General features: G+C 41.4%; 1 protein-coding gene across 1 annotated transcript in view; it reads right to left on the bottom strand.

Moving 5' to 3' along the window:
• Window positions 1-5,761: 5,761 nt before the first annotated feature.
• The window catches only part of Tnfaip6 (TNF alpha induced protein 6), a 17,164-nt gene continuing 2,503 nt past the window's right edge, over window positions 5,762-20,422 (bottom strand). The window contains exons 2-6 of the mRNA XM_021156824.1: window positions 16,854-16,991; window positions 13,097-13,258; window positions 11,220-11,448; window positions 9,715-9,755; window positions 5,762-6,622 (exon numbers count right to left, since the gene is read on the bottom strand). Coding sequence (XP_021012483.1) covers window positions 6,459-6,622; window positions 9,715-9,755; window positions 11,220-11,448; window positions 13,097-13,258; window positions 16,854-16,991 — 734 coding nt within the window. The 3' untranslated portion in view covers window positions 5,762-6,458. The remainder of the gene's footprint in view (window positions 6,623-9,714; window positions 9,756-11,219; window positions 11,449-13,096; window positions 13,259-16,853; window positions 16,992-20,422) is intronic.

Raw genomic sequence — 20,422 nt, 5'->3', positions numbered from 1 at the left:
TGTAGACCAGGCTGGCCTCGAACTCAGAAATCCGCCTGCCTCTGCCTCCCAAGTGCTGGGATTAAAGGCGTGCGCCACCACCGCCCGGCTTTTCTAAAACTTTTATCTCTTTTATAAACTAAAAAATTCTTACAAGCTTTAGGAAGACGACTTATATGTGCCTGTTACAGGTCCTACAGAATCCATAAGATACGTACTTGTCAACAGCTTAAATGTCGCACTGATCCATTCCTGAAGGTTGGATCTCTCTCCTGCTATGTGGTCTTCCCCTTCTCCTTAACCCTAACCCTAACCCTAACCCTGACCACAGCAACTCATATAAAGGAAAACCTTTAACTGGGAGTTGGCTTACAGTTCAGAGGTTCAGTCCATTGTCGTCATGGTGGGAAGCATGGTGGCATCCAGGCAATCATGGTGTTGGAAAAGGAGCTGAGAGTTCTACATCAGAATCTGAAGGCAGCAGAAAGAGAAAATGACACTGGACATGGCTTGAGCATCTGAAACCTCAAAGCCCTCCCCCAGGACATACTTCTTCTAGCAAAGCCACACCTACATCAAGAAGGCCTGACCTCTTCATAGTGCCATTCCCTGTGAGCCTTGGGGACCATATTCAATTAAACTACCACACACCACATTATATTTTTATTCATTCATGGGCACTTACAGTGGTCCTATCACTTCATTATTGTGATAGTGCCATGATCAATATGAGTGTGCAGGTATCAGTACTGTACGTTGACATAGATGTCTTCAGATACATCACAGTAATGATGTAGCTCACATTCTAATTTCTTTTCTGTTGCTCTGATAAACACTATGACCAAAACCAGCTTGGAGAAGAAAAGGAGTTATTTGGCTTTCAGGCGCATCATTGAGGGAAACTAAGTATGGAACCCCAGTCAGGAACTGGATGCAGGAACTGGAGCACAGACCATGGAGGGATGTTGCTTACTGTCTTGCACAGACCATGGAGGGATGCTGCTTACTGTCTTGCTCCCCCTGGCTTGCTTGTTCAGCCTGCTTCCTCCGCCCTGACCTCCCAGTAGGGTTGCTGGAAAACTTGTACTACATCAATCCCATTGTTCGCTACTGATTTAGGCTATTTATATCTTCTTGGATCCATTTAGGTAGGCCATACGTGTCTAGACATTTATCCATTTCTTCTAAATTTCTCACAATATAAATTCTAAAAATAGTTCCTCATGATCCTTTGGATTTCATTGCTATGTATTTGTTTTAGTTAGAGTTTTATTGCTGTAAAGAGATACAATGGTCAATGTTATTCTTATAAAGGAAGACATTTAATTGGTCTGGTTTACAGTTCAGAGGCATACTGTCATGGTAGGAAGAATAGAAATATGCAGGCAGATATGGTGCTAGAGTGGTAGCTGAGACTTCTACATCTTGATCCATAGACAGCAAAAGGAAACTGTGTTCAACTGTGTTCACTGCATATATGACCTCAAAGCCCACCTCCATAGTAACACACTTCCTCCAACAAGGCCAAATCTACTCCAGCAAAGCCACACCTCCTAAAAGTGCCATTCCCTATGGGCTAGGCATTCAAACACATGAGGCTATGGTTGCCATACCTATTCAAACCACCACAGTATTCTTTAAAAAAAAAAAAAAAGATTTATTTATTATTTGTGAGTACACTGTTGCTGTCTTCAGACACCCCAGAAGAGGGCATCAGATCTCATTACATATGGTTGTGAGCCACCACATGGTTACTGGGAATTGAACTCAGGACCTCTGGTAGAGCAGTCAGTGCTCTCAACCTCTGAGCCATCTCTCCAGCCCCACCACAGTATTCTAATACCCTTTTTTGCCTCTAATTTTACTTAATTATTATTTGTTTGTTAACACTTTCAAATGTTACAAATTCCACTAGAGAGATCTTCAGGAAATTGTGGACAACTGGCAAACTTTTGGCCTTCAAATATAGGTTAATACATAGATGGCTTTTAGTGACATTCAAGCATATTTTCTTTTTCTTTTTCTTTTTTTTTTTTTTAAAGATTTATTTATTTATTATATGTAAGTACACTGTAGCTGTCTTCAGACACTCCAGAAGAGGGCGCCAGATCTCGTTACGGATGGTTGTGAGCCACCATGTGGTTGCTGGGATTTGAACTCTGGACCTCCGGAAGAGCAGTCGGGTGCTCTTACCCACTGAGCCATCTCACCAGCCCCCAAGCATATTTTCTTAAACTGAGGAAAGATGGGCATGTTCAATGACAGTGTCAGAGGGCTTAAAATTCACCATCTCACCAATTGCCAACTAATCCTCTACAGCTTCAAGCTCTAATAGTATAGAATGTATGCAAGCACATCAAAGAACTCAAGCTTTTCAAAGCATACCCAAACAGGATGTTAAATTAGATATACAGAACACCAATAATGAAGATGTCTCTGGCACTAGTGATGAAGAAAGGGTATTAACATTACTTCTGCCCTTTCTACTCATTACATGGTGTTTTGATCAAGAGGCAAATGAATCCTTTACTGAGGAACTCTGAAGGAAGTTGTGAGCAAATAGTCTACCTGCCTAGCATGCGCAACACCCTGTGTTTAGTATCCAGCTTGGTTTTTCAAGCATGGTGGTACAATCCTGTACTTTCAGTATTTAGAAGGCTGAGCAGAAATATCAAGAGTTGAAAGTTATCCTTGGCTGTAAAGTAAGCTTGAGGCAAACCTGTGCTACCAGAGACACTGCCTCAACAGAACAGAAACCAAACCAATTTATTTGGAGATTAAGGACACTAGACAACATTTAAACAAAAATAACCACACCATTTTTATATAGAAGTCAAACACAGATAGATATGAATATAATCTCCAAATTCCATCTCTTTAGGTAAGCTTTAACCATTTACAGAAAGTTATACAAAAATTTGAAGGTAAATTCTCCTGTGATGTAAATACATTGAGAATAGCTTCCCGCCTAGGCTGAACATGATGGGAAGGCAACAGAGCTAGTAGCTCCTCAGGGAAGCTTTCCCGGGCCTGCTATTCTCCCTATAGCATGAGTGAGTACTCCATGCTGAGAGCCATTTTCATATTATTTCTTTATATATTATTGAGATGGGTATCATTCATCTCAGGTTAGATGAGTGATGTGCTGGGACTTGAACCTGGGGCCTCTTGTATACTACTAGGTAAGCATTTTACCAATTAAACTGCTGCCGATTTTAACCTCACATTCCTCATCGTGAATATCTTACATGCCTTCTTGGGTTTCTTTTTCCATACATTTCTTTTTTGTTTGTTTGTTTTTTGTTTTTTTGTTTTTCAAGACAGGGTTTCTCTGTATAGCCCTGGTGGTCCTGGAACTCACTTTGTAGACCAGGCTGGCCTCTAACTCAGAAATCCGCCTGCCTCTGCCTCCCAAGTGCTGGAAATAAAGGCGTGCGCCACCACACCAGACTCATACATTTCTTTAGTTGTGCAATGGATGCCCCTTCACCCTTGGAAACAGTCCTGGCAGAAGATAAGTGCCTGGCTTGTTCAAAAGCTTTACCTACTTTTACTTCTCTACCAGATTCTCAATCAACTTCTTTGTCCAGTTCTGAGGTTGAAGCTGTTTGGTCTCAAATCTGGGTCAAATGGCTAACTGAGGTGACCATTAACATATCAAAGTGGGCCTGGCTACCAGGTTCTCCCTACCTGCTACAGGGCACTCCTGACTGGCATACCCTACCCGATACCCTAAAATTCTCTAACCCAGAGGCTGGGTTGCCTTTTTTCCACATGGACATCTGTCAGCAATGTAGTGATCTTCCTCTTATTTTTCACAATAACCAAGTTTGGAAAAACTCAGAATGGCCTCTGCATCCTCCAATAGACTTGTGATCCTTCTCTCTTGGTGTATAACAAGAATGTCCTTACTCAACATCAGATGTACTGTGGGTCAGGATACTTTGCTTCGGGGGAAGACCTTGTTTGTCATTCCCACCACGGGTTAAGACCTCACACCCTTCCACTCCTCACCCAGAGCTTCAGCAGCTACTTCTGTGGCCATGCACACAGATGGCAGCTGGGAAGGAGATAGTCAACTTCATTGTAGCCTAGTTGTCCTGGTACATACTCTGTAGACCAGGGTGGCCTCAAACTCACAGAGATCCTTTTGCCTCTCTGCCCACAGAGTACTGGGATTAAAGGTATGCACAACCATGTCCAGCTTTAGAACTGTTTTTAAATTTATTTTGTTTGATTTGTATTTAAGAGTTTTGCTCACATGTATATCTGTGTATCATATACATCTTGGAACTGGAGTGATGAAGAGATCTGAAAATGCCATAGGAGTGCTGGGAATTGAACTGGGTCCTCTCAACCACTGACCAATCTCAACAGCCCTCTTTAAAATAAAATTTAAAAAAATCTTTTATTTTGTTCATGTGAGTGTTTTGTTCCCATGTATGTCTGTAAATCAAGCATCCTGGAACTAGAGTTATATTTCTTCCTAAGAATATTATTTTTTAAATGTATTGTTCTTTGGTTGTATTTTGGTTTGGTTGGTTGGTTGGGACTTTTGAGTCACAGTTTCTCTGTGTAGTCCTGGCTGTCCTTGAACTTTCTCTGTAGAGCAGATTGGCCTCAAACTCAGAAATCATCTTTTCTCCACCTGCCTCTGCCTCCCAAGTGCTGGGATTAAAGGCATGTGCAACATGGTGCCCAGCTTTTAGTTTGTTTAAGTGTTCTTTGTTTGTTTTTCATCCCTGCTGCTGTCTGTGCACCTTGTGAATGCCTGCCTTGTGTTCTCAAAGACCAGAGGAGGACATCAGATCCTCGGGAACTAGAGTTGCAGATGACTGTGGGCTGCCATGTGATTGCTGGAAATTGAATCCAGGTCCTTTGGAAGAACAACCAGTGCTCTTAACCATTGAACCATATTTCCTGCTCCTAATCACTTTAAAAATATTTATTATTTTAAATTATGTATATGTCTATATGTAGACATAGGCACATAAATGTGAGTGCCTACAGAGACACTGGATCCCCTGGAACTGGAGTTACATGTGACTGTGACCCATCTGACAGAGGTACTCTGTAAGAGGAGTATATGCCTTTAACTTGCTGAACTGCCTCTCCAGTTCTGGAATATCTAATCTCTTAGTGGGCATGCTCATTCTGTTAAATGAGACTCACAGGAGGCTGTTGCAGCTTGAGCTCCTGTACTTGGACCAATAGACGGAGCCATGTGGAGTTATTCATACTGACTGTGTTGTTTGTCTGACCCTCCAAGGAATCCGCTGAGAGATAAAAGCCAAATTACCAACCAAAGTGCATTCTTGTGTCCTTTCCTTGCTATTCAAAAAGGGAAGAGTTCTGGACCTATAGTTCAAAGGGGTCTGATAGCCTCTTCTGACTTTCACACACACACACACACACACACACACACACACACACACACAGAGAGAGAGAGAGAGAGAGAGAGAGAGAGAGAGAGAGAGAGAGAGAATACACATTCAAACTTTTATAAAAGAAAGATTCACCAAGCAGTGATGGTGTATTGGGAGGCAGAGGCAGGGAAAATCTCTGAGTTCAAGGATAGTCTGGACTACAAAATGAGTTCTAGGACAGTCAGAGCTGTTAGAGAAACCCTGTCTTGGGAAAAGGAGGGAAGGAAGGAAGGAAGGAAGGAAGGAAGGAAGGAAGGAAGGAAGGAAGGAAGATTCTATTTTAATTAGTCTCTGATTTGCATTTCTACATCTAGGCTTATGTCCCTTTAAAATTAAAGAACTACAAAATGTTTATGTCCAAGAGTATTTATTACAGCAATATTTATGAAAACAATCTTAAATCCTAATATAAATTTAGCTTAAATAAAGCAGGGAACAATCATATTTACAACTACTCAAAGTCCCATTTTGTAGAAAACTCAGAGATCTTGGGAAGTGCTTGAGCTATACAATGTCAAGGTTAAAAATATCAGGTTACAAAACTATACATAAGGCAGAATGCCAAAATTCAAACGCAAATCATAGTTACATATGTACATATACTACAAGTAGAAAAATGAATGAAAGACAAACATCAAAAAACTTTAACATTAGTTATTTCTGTGTAGTACAATTATGAGATTTTATTTAAAAAAAACTCATTTGAAGTTCTCTGTATTTGTCAACTTTCCCCATAATTACATATGGCTTTCACATTTGGAAAAATAATAAATACATGTTAATAATAAAAATACAAAAGAGAACAAACGAGGTCCAAGAGCTACAGATATAAATATTGAAGCCGGGAGGTGGTGGTGGACGCCTTTAATCCCAGCACTTGGTAGGCAGAGGCAGGCGGATTTCTGAGTTCGAGGCCAGCCTGGTCTTCAAAGTGAGTTCCAGGACTGCCAAGGTTATACAGAGAAACCTTGTCTCGAAAAACCAAAACAAAAAACAACAAAAACAAATATAAATATTGTACTGGATGTTTTGAACATTTTTTTAAGAATTTTTTTATAGATGGCTAAACCTTCCAGGTAAGAACTTCTTATTTCCAGGAGTACTTGTATTTTTGGCTTGACTGGATTTAGATGCAGGATCCACTGTGACGTATTTAATCTGGAAGCCTCCAGCTGTGACGGATGCATCACTCAGAAACTTCAAGGTCATGACATTTCCTGTGTGGGGAGGCACACAAAAGAACAGGGAGGTTACTCCACAGGGATTTGTTCCACAATTCAATGATGTCTCATCTCACAGGAGAACAGATAAGGATGAACAGAAGGACATCACGGAGTGCAGACATGCATTCTCGCCGTTAGTGTCTGTAGCTACCCTGTACAGAGGAGCCGGGAGGGAGTTTTATATTTAACTTTGGGCCTCTTGTCTCATGTGGGAGAAGTCTTTTCTGTTTTAAAAGATTCTCCAGGGCTTGGCTCTCCTGTACTTTTCTGCCTCTCCAAATGAAGTGAAATAAGCACAATTTTAAGATGCGGTGCCTGCCTAGCATGTTGAGATTCTGGATTTGATCCATAGCATTAAACAATTAAAGCAATTATTCTTATGGACTGATCCACAGAATTATAAGAACTTGAGGTGTGGATGGGCTATTTTCTAATTGATGGGGAGCAGCAAATTTTCCATTGTTAAGGAGCAAGCTTAAGGCCATGTGTGGTGGCCTCTACCAGTCTGTGAGTTAAAGGCTAACCTGATCTATATAGTGATTTCCTGACCAGCTAGGGTTATAGAGTGAGAGTGTGTATATAACAAAATGATAATGGTAATGAAATGATAATAATAATAGTAAATTGATCAATAAGCTAATATACATATTTTAAAAAAAGAAAGCCAAGAAATAAACCTAGAGGCCTACTTCCTATTGTGGACTTAAAATGCACCTTAGCATGTTGGCCAGAAAGTGCCAAAATAGTACACAGGACTATTTTAGTGGGAACGATTTAATAGAACATTATTATTGTGTGTATGGATGTGTTGTTGACATTTGTGCGTGTGAGAGCTTGCCATAGTGTGCACATGAGGCCAGAGGTCAACTTTGTGGAGGTGAATCTTCCTTTCCACTTTTACCTGCAGAGGCATCTTTTAAAAATTGTTGTCTTATTTTTATATTTACTTCCATTATATAACATGCATGGGTGCTTTGTTTGCATGTATGTATATGTGTGCAGCACATAAAAGTCTGGTCTCTTCAAAGTCAGAAGAGGGCATCAGAGCCTCTGGGACTGGACTTAGGGATGTTGGTTGGCCACCGTGTGAGTGCTGGGAACTGAAGCTGGGACTCTGCAAGAACAAGTCCTCTTAACCTCTGAACCATCTTGGTAGCCGTGGAAGCCTTTCTTAACTTAGATCCTCAATCCATAATTAAATTAAAAAGAAACAAGCATATGTATGACATGTTATTACAGATATGACCTTGAGTCAAGAGACTAGGTGACCTTTGCCAAAGACAGAGTTGGTATGTCTGGCTGAGGCTAACTCTAATATGATATATATTACTTGTACTGTAAAAGAAGCCCTGGTTGGCTAGGCATGGCTTGAATTATTCAGACTGAGACTGGAGGATCAGGATTTTGGTTTTGATTTTTCAGCTACATAGAACTGAAATCCAATCTTAGTTGGGACCCTGTTTCAAACTTTGTAGGTGGTAGCCCTGAGACTGTATGTAGCCTAGGCTAGCCTTAAATCCCTGCATGGTCCTCCTGCCTCTGCATCCACACCCAGCTCTGCTGCTGGTTTTTGAAGAAAAACCTTCAGGCCCCAACTCCCTAGTAAAGTCCTAAAGCCAATCTCATTCAGATGTTCTGTTAACATAGAGTGTGCTCTGGAGAAAAGAGAGATAAGAGGTTTATTTATAGTGGGTTTCCCGGGATTGCAGCAATAGCAAATTAATAAGCTTTCAACAGTAATCATTCAAGGACAGAGTAGAGGGCCTCGAAGCTTGTAAAAATGACACCTCAGAACTCCGTGGCAAGACTGGGTGGGGCAGGCACTGAGAAGGACTTGGCACTGCCTTTGCTGGGCCCTGAGCTGTGCTGTTCTTAGGTGTGAAGCACTGTGATAATTTTATGACTTGGAGAGAAAACAGAAGCTATCAGAATGCCAAGTGCTGGCGCTGGAAAGAGAAAGAAAACAAAGATGTCCGAGAAAACGACTGTTTTAGCTAAAAATTAAAAAAAGAAGAAAAAAAGCAGTTTAGGGTAACTTAAAGAGGAGCGTTGCCTACTGTGATTAGTTTAGGTTACCAGGGGCATCTTTTTAGGGTATTATTTCTTAGAACATGGTATATGAAATAACTTCGGGGTCTGTGTGTGTGTATGTGTGTAAAAGTGAGATTCAACAAGCATTGCCTGGTATTTCTAGCATTTTGAGATTTACTGAATAAATTAGCATTCAAAAAGAATCCTGTAGTGGCCAAACAAAAAACCTTTGAAACCTTTTTAATCATGGCTTAGCCTCCAGCACTTCCTTTTTCTGTGTTGTTGTTGTTGTTTTGGGGTTCTGTTTTGTTTTATCCCAGACAGGGTTTCTCTGTGTAGCCTTAGCTGTCTGGAAACTCAATCTGTAGACCAGGCTGGTCTGATTTGCCTCCTGAGAGCTGGAATCAAAGCCATAACTGCCTGGCTTAACAACTTCTCTTTTCTTTCTTTCTTTTTTTTTTCTCCCCAATTTTTTATTAGATATTTTCTTCATTTACATTTCAACAACTTCTCTTTTCTTATGCAATGGTTGCTGAAGGTATCTCTAGAGCTGTAAGGGATGCTATACTGGAAAAGAAATGTGATACTAAGAATGCTTTTGTTTACTACAATGAGTGTTGTATCAAGTTTACTTGATAAATCATTCCAGTCTTTTATGGATGGTTATTTTCTGTCATTATTATTATTATTATCATCAAGATCGTCATCTGTGCTGGGAGTCAAACCCAAGGCCACTGCATATGCAAAGCAAGGACTCCACTACTGAGTGCATTGCCAGTCTTTACACAGTTATTACCACTCTGGACCCTTGTGCCAACAGCAGTTCTTAGGGACTGGTGGATTCAAGCTGTTGCCTGCCAACGAGAGCTGTCCACACACATCATTTTGATCACAGAGTTGGCCAAAGTCTTAACAATAAAAACTGACACTATTGCAAGCTAATGAACTGTCTCGAGTTTCAGTTCTCTCAAGTGTAAAGGGCAAATGAATGGTAATAACTTGGAGGACACTGCGTGGAAAAACAAATGGAAATTTTGCAGTGACTTGGGTATTACCTGTGCTAATGATGTCTTCTGGAAGTTCATCACCACAGTATCTGAAAGGGAATTTTTAGAAAAGAGTGGTCACACATACAAAGAAGCACACTGCTATTGTTTTGGCTCATATTTATAACTAAACACTTTATTCCCCACAAATAATGGCTCACTTTTCTCTAATTACAAGAAACTTATTTTTCAGAAGGGGTCCCACTCATTTAGCCCTGACTGACCTGCAACTCACTCACTATGTAGACCAGAGAACTGCTTGCCTCTTTGCTTCTGCTTCCCAATGAATCATTTTAATTTTATTTATTTTTTCTTTTTTGATTCTTTGAGACAGGGTTACTCGGTGTACCCTGGCTGTTCTGGAACTCATTCTGTAGATCAGACTGGCCTCAAAGTCAGAGATCTGCCTACCTAGCACTACCAGAGTGCTAGGACTGAAAGCATGCATCACCACTGCCTGGCTATCTTTAATTTCTTCATTTTTTTTTTTAAACATGGAGTTGGGGCAGCAGAATCAAGCACAAGGTCATTCTCAGTTACAAAGTGAGTTTGAGGCTAGCCTGGGCTACAGAAGACTTAGCCTGTAACCAAAATGAGAGCGAGGGAGGGAGAGACAGACTTGAACATTTTTTTTTTAAGATTTATTTATTTACTATGTAAGTACACTGTAGCTGTCTTCAGACACTCCAGAAGAGGGCGCCAGATCTTGTTACGGATGGTTGTGAGCCACCCACAATGTGGTTGCTGGGATTCGAACTCTGGACCTTCGGAAGTGAGTAAGAACACCAGCCTTCTCACCAGCCCTGACTTGAACATTTTAACAGACATCCCATTCCCCGCATCTTTAGTCATGTGAGGGTTTGAATAACTAACAATGAGGTTTTATAACAACAATCAATGGCAGCTGTCAGTGCTTTTATAATTAGTATAGGTACATACAGCTTGCTAAGAAAAAAATCTTTTCTTGGCATGTTATATGAAAGCCAGGTGTGAAGAAGTATGCCTGTATACCCAGCACTTTGGAGGTGGAGGCAGGAGGATCATGAGTTCAAGGCCTGCCTGAACTACATAATGAGCTTAAGGCCAGCCTGCAGTCCCAGGTCTGCAGACAAAGAAAAGGACAGGAGGGGACTGGAGACATGGCTCAGGGGTTAAGAACATTGACTGCTCTTCCAGAGGTTCTGAGTTCAATTCCTAGCAACCACATGTAATGGGATCCTATGCCCTCTTCTGGTGTGTCTGACAGCTACAGTGTACTCATATACATAAAAAAATAAATAAATCTTAAAAAAATAAAGAGGAGAGGAAAGTTGGGGAGGAAGAAGTGGAGAAATGAGAGGAGAGGGAGGCGGAGAAGAAAGGGGAGGAGAAGGGAAAAGGATTACTTTCCGCTGGAGAGAATAGAAATACTGATAATGAACAATTTTCACAGGAACAGTGGAGGGAAAGCTAAAGGAGTGTCAGGTCAATACCGGAAGTTCTCTGACCACGCTGGGTGGGGAACCAGCTCCTACCTTCCTACAAAGCCGTGGACGTCATCATAACTGTCATAGATTTCTACATAGTCAGCCAAGCAGCCTGGATCATGTTCAAGGTCAAAGTCCAAAAAGCTCAGGTGAATTCGCTGACCGTACTTGAGCCGAATGTGCCAGTAGCAGACCTGGTTGTCATCGTACTCATTTGGGAAGCCCGGGGATTTAAAAATTCGCTTCGGATCTGTGAAGACACCACCACACTCCTTTGCTGGAATAGGAAAAGAAAGTTCACTTAGACCTCATGTATTATTTTTATATGCAATACTAAAGAAATCACAATAATGATCTATAATACTTTGTATAAACTTGTAGCTGGTAATTATTTCTAAATTTTCTTTAAACTTAAAATTTTTATTCTCTCTCTCTCTCTCTCTCTGTGTGTGTGTGTGTGTGTGTGTGTGTGTGTGTAACCATGCCTGGCTATTGTTTGTTAGCATGAGTTCTGGAAGTTTCATCTCAGCACCCAAGAGGCAAATTTCTGTGAGTTCAAGGCCAAGCTGTCTACATAGGAAATTCCAATAAGTCATTGTTGTGTAAAAAGACTCTGTTTCAAAAAACAGAAACCTTGTCATCATCAATAACAGAAAGTTTATTCTGGATTTTGAATTCAGGTCTTCATGCTTGCAAAGCAAGCACTAAAATGGCTGTGTTATCTCTCCAACTTAAAAACTTTTTCTAAAAATGCTCTTTTTTTAAAAAATGGAAAATTTATTTGTAGCTCAGATTAGCCTTAAAGACTCAATTTCTTGCCTCAGTCCATGGAATGCTAGGATTCAGTCATGTGTTACCAGGTCAAGCAAGAATACATTCAATAAGTAGCTATTAATATTGTTATATGCCTTTTAAAGACAAGGTCTCATATAATCCAAGCTAGCCTTGAACTTGCTATGTAGCCAACACAGTTCTTGAGCCTTGATCTTCCTACCTATATCTTGCTGGATTATAGGCCTGTACAACCAGGCCTGGCTATTACTTTAATGGGTAAAGAGAACATTCGTACATATTGACAATGGTCATGCACTCTAGAAACAGAGGTAGGCGAACCTCTGAGTTTGAAGCCAGTATAGTAGTCTATATAGTGAATTCAAGGCCAGCCAGGGATACACAGTGATACCCTGGAGAAAGAGGGAGGGAGGGAAGAAAGAAAGGAGACATGTCCACTTGTCTGCCTTTATCCTTTCCCCAGGTCCTCACTCTCCTTCCTTCCTCCAACAAACCTCTTTTACATCAGATCTGTTGCATGATGTGATTTCTCAGGGGTACACCTTGGCTTGGCCCTGCCAAAAATACCCACTCACTGCATCATAACATGTAGTGTCCAACTCTAAGCAAAATTCTACTTGGAATCCAATTTGTGCTACATGTTACTTATGAACATGCAAGGCTGCTTTGTGATAGTCAGTACTATTAAGCAAGACTGAGACAGGAGCCTAGACTGTGGCTATCACCCTCTTACTATGATGTGGAATTTCGTATAAGGTAGATCCAACACTTCATCACATCAGTGTGCTAGCAAATGCCAGAAAGTCTCTGTGATGTGATAAATAACATTGTTATGTTGTCTGGGAGAATATATCTGAAAAGAAGAGTCTGCTTTTTAACCCTAAGAACATAATCAAAGAATAATTCTCCGTCTTTAGTGGGAATATGAAGGAGGGAACACAGTTCAGGTCCCTGAACAGCAAGAAAGGACCTATGAATGGTGGGCATAATATTATCATCACCATCACCACATTTACTCATTTTTAGATGGAAAAGCTGTTTTCTTTCGTAATCTCTTGGTAGGTAACAGCCTTGCGGCTGTTGTTCACGTGACTACTTTTGCAGGCACAGAATTATCATGTTAAAGAACAAACCATGTGGGTTGTAGCAATAGGCATCCCACCGCTCACTCCTGTTGAGCCGGACTCCATAATCAATGATACCCGTTTTCCCAAATCCACAGTTGGGCCCAGGTTTCACAATGGGGTATCCGACTCTACCCTTGGCCATCCATCCAGCAGCACAGACATGGAATCCTGAAAGAGGAAGAGAAGTTTAGGGATTCATTTAGTAGGAAAAGACTACCACTTCCTACTGTAAGTTTCTCAAGGGGCCAAACCCTTGAGAAATAGGAGAACTCTGCAATTGTAGCACTCTGGAAGCTGAGGTAGAAGGATTTTAAGATCACGGTCAGACTTGGCTACATTGTGAGGTGGAGTATCAAGCCTTGGGCGTTAGGTTAATACCCTAGCACTACCAACACAACACTAAACCGAAGTCTAAATACAAATAAAACATATCTTTTATTTTTTTCTGCGTTGTTTTGTTTTCAAGACCAGGGTTTCTCTGAATATTCCTGGCTGTCCTGGAACTTGATTTGTAGACCAGGCTGGCCTTGAATTCACAGAGATCCATCTGCCTCTGCCTCCTGTGTTCTGGGATTAAACCACCATGCCTGGCTCACCATTTTTTTCTTGAGACATGATTTCCTGTCATCCAGGCTGGCCTTAAACTCCGTTTTTGCTAAGGCTGACTTTGAACTCCGAGTGCTACTAGGGTTGCAGGCATGCAACCACCATGCCTGGATATACGTTTTGAATTCTGACTTAAACTAGTTAGTGGCTCTATTTGAAAACAAAAAAGGGAATGCAGTTAGATTAGACTTGAGGGTCATGTGGAGTATGAGGACCATTGATTTCAGGTCGTTTGGGCAGTTGTCTGAGAAGCTGGGTGTGCATTTAAGTGAAAACCCTCAGCCATCCATCCGTGCATCCAACCAAATGGGAATGAAAATTGCTTCCTTAGAGAACTGCATCTGAGATGAGCTATAGCTCAGTGGCAGAGCATTGGCCTCAGATGGTTGATACCCTAAATCCAATCTCTGCCAGACAAAAAGTACATCTAAACATGTATAGGTGCCTTTCTTGTCATTAGTTTCTCAGTGCTATATTTACATGGTGCTCATATTATGGCAGGTACTAGAAACAATCTCTGATTTTAAAATATGCAGGGTATTCATGTCCATAATATCTTTACTCAGGCAACTGAGGCAGGAGGATCACAAGTTTGAGACCAGCGAGACTTTGTCTCAAAAACAAAAAATACACAAATAAAAGTCACAGAAGCAAGCAAATAAACACAAAGTAGACGTGAATGTTGGTGGGTGGCTGCAAGCCTGAGCCTGTGCAGCAGGGTGTGGCCCTGGGTTTGATCCATAGGACTTGAACATCCTTGGCTACTGCTTATCAGTGGAGAGCCTGGAAACTATCCCTTTTTGCTGCTGTGGGGTAATTTACTGCTGCATGTTTGTCTTGCTTGAATAAAGTATAAAACTTGTGTAGGCTCTGCCAGGTACTTGCCTATGAGAAAAGGAATTCTGATGAGGCATCACAAGGGAGAAGGTGGCTAGCTTTTTTTTATAAGAAGCAAATTGTAGTAGCCAGGCGTGGTGGTCCATGCCTTTAATGTCAGCACTCGGGAGGCAGAGATAGATGGGATAGCTCTGCGTTCAAGGCTAGCCTGGTCTACAATCAAGTTTCAGGCTGGGGCTATTAGGTCTGACTGCATTTGGAGTCCCAAGATTTGGGAGGCTGAAGAGGAAGGAGTGGCTTAACACTAGCCTCAGTTATCGAGTGAATTTGAGACCAGCATGGGCAAACAGACAAAGAAACAACATATACAAAAGCAAAAATCAAGCCAGCCCAAATAAGAGCAATAGTTCATTGCTGGAGTTTTCAGGATAGAAATTGCTGGAGTATCTTGGCATGAGCATCTTCCCAGTTTCTTTTTTCTACTGCTGTAAAACCCACCTCACTGCTTTTAATTTTACAGCACAGTGGTACAAATGTGTGGTGGTGTGTACCTTTAGTCTCAGCCTGAGGTTAGTAGAGGCTCGATGAAGATCACAAGTTTGAGGCCAGCCTGGGCTATATAGTGGGACTCTTATTTTGAAAAAAAAAAGAAAGAAAGAAAAACTAAGAGAAAAGTTTCTTAAATTATAACTTTTCTATGACTGTGGGAGACTCAGATGTCCTTGTGCTCACAGATAAGCACCAGGGGAACCGGGAATATTAAACACACTGGGTTGTCTCTTCAAAGGGAGGGATGTGTAACCTATTTTCTGCCTAGAAGTCTGGGAACAGACGTGGTTAATAGCCTGGTGACCTTTACACTAGCTGCATGGCTGAGACTACAGACCCTATTGTGAACTTGTCAATCTATAGACCCTATCTTTATGGAAAATATCACATGTACTTTACAAAGAATTTCCATGTAGTCATGTTTTATTGTGCACACAGAATTGAGTTAATTGTCATCAATTGTGATGTACGCCTAAAGCAAATGACTTGGGGTCAGACTCCCGAAGTCTAAACCAACAGCAGCTACTGAGTCCTGTTGAACCAAATTACCTTCTTGCCTCTCTTGCATCCTTACTTTGCTGGCTGTGGTGGTCAGAGACCCTGCACTACTACTAGGTAAATTGATTTGTAAAATTGCATGCTTTAATAGCAGAGGAAACCAACATTAACATACCAAGAGAGACAGGACAATATTTAAAGGTGTACCAATTACAGTAACATTTTGTTTTGTTTTGTTTTTTGTTTTTATTGTTTTTTGTTTTTTGTTTTTCGAGACAGGGTTTCTCTGTATAGCCCTGGAACTCACTTTGCAGACCAGGCTGGCCTCAAACTTAGAAATCTGCCTGCTTCTGCCTCCCGAGTGCTGGGATTAAAGGAGTGCACCACCATGCCCAGCTCAATTACAGTAACATTAACACACAGTGTTTCAACGATACCAAGGTATTATTTTCTTTTGGTGTTTATTTTTAGATCACAGACCCTCTATCTGCCTCTGTCTCTCTCTAAGAAATCTTGAGGACAGAGAATTAAGAAGTGTGTTGTGCTGTGGCTTTGTAGCCCCTCCCCTTCATAGCAGCAAGGTAAGTCTGTGGTCCTGCTAGAACTTGGCTCGATGCTGTGTCAGGAATCACATGGACTAAGCGGGGCTAAATCACGTGAGTGGAGCTTCCGGGCACGCCCTAGAAATCTATGACAGTCTGAAACTTCCCTTTGTTCCTAGGACTCAAAGACCTTTTCCATCCAGGCCCATGTCAAACTATACATGTTGGGTATCTCACCTGCTCTCCCACTTGAAGCTCTATGCTAATGAAGCCCCTCTCCAGGTTTTGAAAGCAAGTCTCCTCGACCGCTCTCCCCATGTCTGTCTTTGTCTCTCTCCCTTAAAGGCCTCATCTTACTTCTTGTTCTCCCAATTCTCAAGTCCCAGTCACGTTTCTCTGCAGCCCCTGATGGTGTTGGGAGGCTCTTTCTCCTAATGAAGCTCCTTCATGGGTAATTTCATGTCTGCTCCTCACCCAAACTCCCTGTATCTCCACCAGGACTTGTATTTTCTTAATTCTCACTGGATGGTGCCCAACCCTCATGAGATGCTCTTACAAGGAACTTCTGACTTTAGGCAGAAGGAATGAGGGAAGCCCAGATATTCTCATCACATAGAGAACGGTCCCAAAGGGCTTGAGAGAAAAATTTTAATAAGAGTTATGGAAAAGTGGGATTTCCCCCCAAGTCCTCCAGAGTGAATAAGAAGAAAAACTATTATCAAATCAGTTACCAATTTTTCTGGCTGCCTCTAGCTGCTTGTAGGTTGCGAGACGACCACCTTCAAATTCACAAACGGCCTTGGCTTCGGCGTAGGTGAGCTTGTATCTGCCAGCCCGAGCTTCTCTGTGGTATACGCCCGCTGCTTGTTCTGTGGATTATAGAATCTCATCAATGCACTATTAGCCATTCTTGTGGAACAAAGGAAATTGTGCCCCAGCGGGAGGATTACATCAGATAAATGTTCTTGGCAAAGAAATTTCTAGGTCAGCTGCCACGGTAGTTAAGTTTTTATTGTTAGAAAGCTTTGCGGGGGTTGGGGGAAGAATGAGGGAGAATTTTAGGGGAATATAGGTTGGACACATAAAGACTGGAGTTTAAATAGTTTCTGATAGCATGAAAGAAAGTTTTAAATACAGCATCGTATTGTATTTCTAGACTAATCACAAGTAATACAGTCTTGGTATTCCTTTGGCTTTAGGAAGATTTTTTTGGTGGGGGGGGTGGGGGGTGAGTTCAAGGCCAGCCTGGTCTACAGAGTTAGCTCCAGGATAGTCAGGGCTACACAAAGAAACCCTGCTTGGATAGGACCATAGTAGATGAAGGAAGTTTAGAAGGTAAAATAAGCCCGTGAAAATGGAAGCTCACAAAGGGGGAGGACGTGCCTATATGATTAAGATGATATAGCTGAAGATTTAGTAAAAAACTTAAACACTGTGGGAAAATCTGACAGAGTCCTCAGCGAGCAAGTAGAGCACTAAGGAAAGAGATTTGAACATGCCCGAGAGAAACCCTGGCTCCCCTCTAACCTCTTTCCCTGACTTGTTTGTTCATGTGTTGTTCCCAGCATAGTTTAGGCGACGGCAAGTCACACACACCCTGCCTTCCAGTGGGTCACTGTTTCAGTGAACTGTTTGGAGACTGCAGTGATGTCTCCATAGAAACAATGTGAAGAGGTTCCCCAGACGATGGTCACGAGTTTATCTCCAATAGTGCTGCTGATAGAGCCACCCAGTGGTCCAGCTTCCTATTAAGCTTTTGTATACTGATCTGTCCCGTCGGCCACCATGGAGATGTTTCCAGGGAATTCTTGAATGCCTCAGCACATAAGACACAGATCCAGAAACATGTCCTGATTCAACTCATATTTTTTTCTTTTCTTTTCCTCAAACTAATGCCGACTCTGCCACAGCGTGACGGGAAATGGTGTTGGCTGTGTTTCATGCTTTTCTAGATTCTAAGGATCCAGCTCTCCTAAATTAGATGGTAAAAGCCCATTGCTTAGAGAAGACAACAGTCAATTGGCTATTTTTATTCACTCGCTTATTTTGAAGCAGGGTCTCCTGTGCCAGGCTGGCCCCTAACTGGCTTTGTAGCTGAGGAAGTCCTTGAGCTCTGTAATGCTAGCCTTTACTTCCTGAGCGTGGGGATCACAGGCGTAACACTTGTTTTATTAGGTACTGGGGAACCTGAGTAGGTTTTTTTATGCATGTTAGACAAGCTCTACCAACTGAGCTTACATTCCATGTTTATGGACCAGAACATGCTAGCAACATCAGCTCATCACCAGTGGAGATCATTTCCGCCTTGTAAATGACTCTTGGTCTAGGTTCCTTCATGAGGCAAAGCCTCTACATGGTCATTAATTTCCTCACTCATTGAAGCCTGCAACTTGATGAAATGTCCTAGGTATTGTGGACCAGACCCTGCTGTCCCCTCAAAGGATTTAGACATGCATGAGCAGATAGCTAAAAACCTTTTTTAAGTTAATTTTTAAATATATGTGTATGCGTGTTTTGTTTTTTCTCTGCACGTTTGTCTGGGTACCACATGTGTGTCTAGTGCCTGAGGAGTCTGGAAAACTGTGTTGAATCTGCTGGGATTAGAGTTACAGGTGGTTGTAACCCTGCCAGGAGGATTTTCAGAGGAATACCCATGCTCTGAAAGATCAACCAATGCTTTAACCAAAGCCATCGCTCCAGCCCTGTCTGTCTGTCTGTCTGTCTTTGTCTTTCTTTCTTTCTTTCTTTCTTTCTTTCTTTCTTTCTTTCTTTCTTTCTTTCTTTCTTTCTTTCTTTCTTTCTTTCTCATAGGGTCTTGGTATATAGCCCAGGCTGGCCTAGAACTTGTGATTCTCCTGTGTCAGCCCTTTAAGTAGGAAAATTAAAATGTGCCACTGGGGCTTGGAGAGATAGCTCAGCAGTTAAGAACACTGGCTGCTCTTTCAGAGAAGGAGGAGATTCCCAGTACCCACATGTCAGCTCACAACTGTCTGTAGCTCCAGTTCCAAAGGATCCATCACCCTCACACACACAGACTTACACACAGACAAAACACCAATGCACAGGAAATTAAAAGATGCCTGCCACCACACTGAACTAAGTATCTTTATCTGAGACACTATGCCTTTTGCTAAAGAAAAAGGATGCATGCTTAATTTGATTATTTATTATGAACATTGTTGCTAATTTAAAAAGTTGAAATCTATCCGTATTTCAAGAATTTAGAGTAAAAAAAATTCTATACAAAAAATTGCATAAATTATTTTAATGGATGACAACTCTTCTTCAAACTGTTTTTCCTAATATTTTACTCCAAACTTGAAATACACTTCTGGGGAGAGGTTAACAAAGAGTTTTAGAAAATAATTTCAAACTGTCTTACCAGTAATTAAAAACAAGCAGGCAAGTAAAACTGTTGGAAACTGGTGGCATGTGTCTCGGTAATATGATACTAACAGAAGTCACAGACTTCATGGGCCATAATTTCAGTTTGTTAAATGTTTCTATTCTATTTTGTCAAAAGAGCAAACATACAGAATTCTCTACATTTATGACGAGGTGTCACTGTGTAGCCTATGCTTACCATGAACTCTCTATTGTCCTTCCTCACCCTCTGGAGTCTTGGTGATTACAGAACTTTTTCCTCAAGAACAGGTCTATATGAAATTGTTTTGATTGTTTGCTCTTTTGTTTTGTTTTGTTTTGTTTTTGTTTTGTTTGTTTGTTTCCCGAGACAGGGTTTCTCTGTGTAGCCCTGGCTGTCCTGGAACTCACTCTGTAGACCAGGCTGACCTTGAACTCAGAAATTCACCTGCCTTGTGCCTTCCAAGCGCTGAGATTAAAGGCATGCGCCAAACACTACCTGGCGATTGTTTGCTTTTTTTTTGAGACAATGTCATTTTCTAGCTCTGGCTGACCTGGAACGCACTATGTAGACTAGGTTGGCCTTGAACTCACAGAGATCCATCTGCCTCTTAAGTACTGGCATTAAAGACAGACACTGGCATACTTGATTCTGCCCAGATAATTATAAACAAAGCATTTTATGTATGTATTTTTTAACTTTGAATGTTAATTTATTTTGAGGCAAGTTTTTGCTGTGTATTCCAGGCCAGCCTGGAGCTGCCAAGAACTAGAAGTACAAAATCAGGACCATTATTATTTTAAAGTATTATCTGTTATTTAAAAAATTTAATAGCTGGGCGTGGTGGCGCACGCCTTTAGTCCCAGCACTCGAGAGGCAGAGGCAGGCGGATTTCTGAGTTCGAGGCCAGCCTGGTCTACAAAGTGAGTTCCAGGA

The sequence above is a fragment of the Mus caroli genome, chromosome 2 (genome assembly GCF_900094665.2).
Source record: "Mus caroli chromosome 2, CAROLI_EIJ_v1.1, whole genome shotgun sequence".
In the NCBI taxonomy this organism is placed as follows: domain Eukaryota; kingdom Metazoa; phylum Chordata; class Mammalia; order Rodentia; family Muridae; genus Mus; species Mus caroli.
Note: the sequence above shows the minus strand (reverse complement) of the source record. Positions and strands in the feature narration are given on the sequence as shown.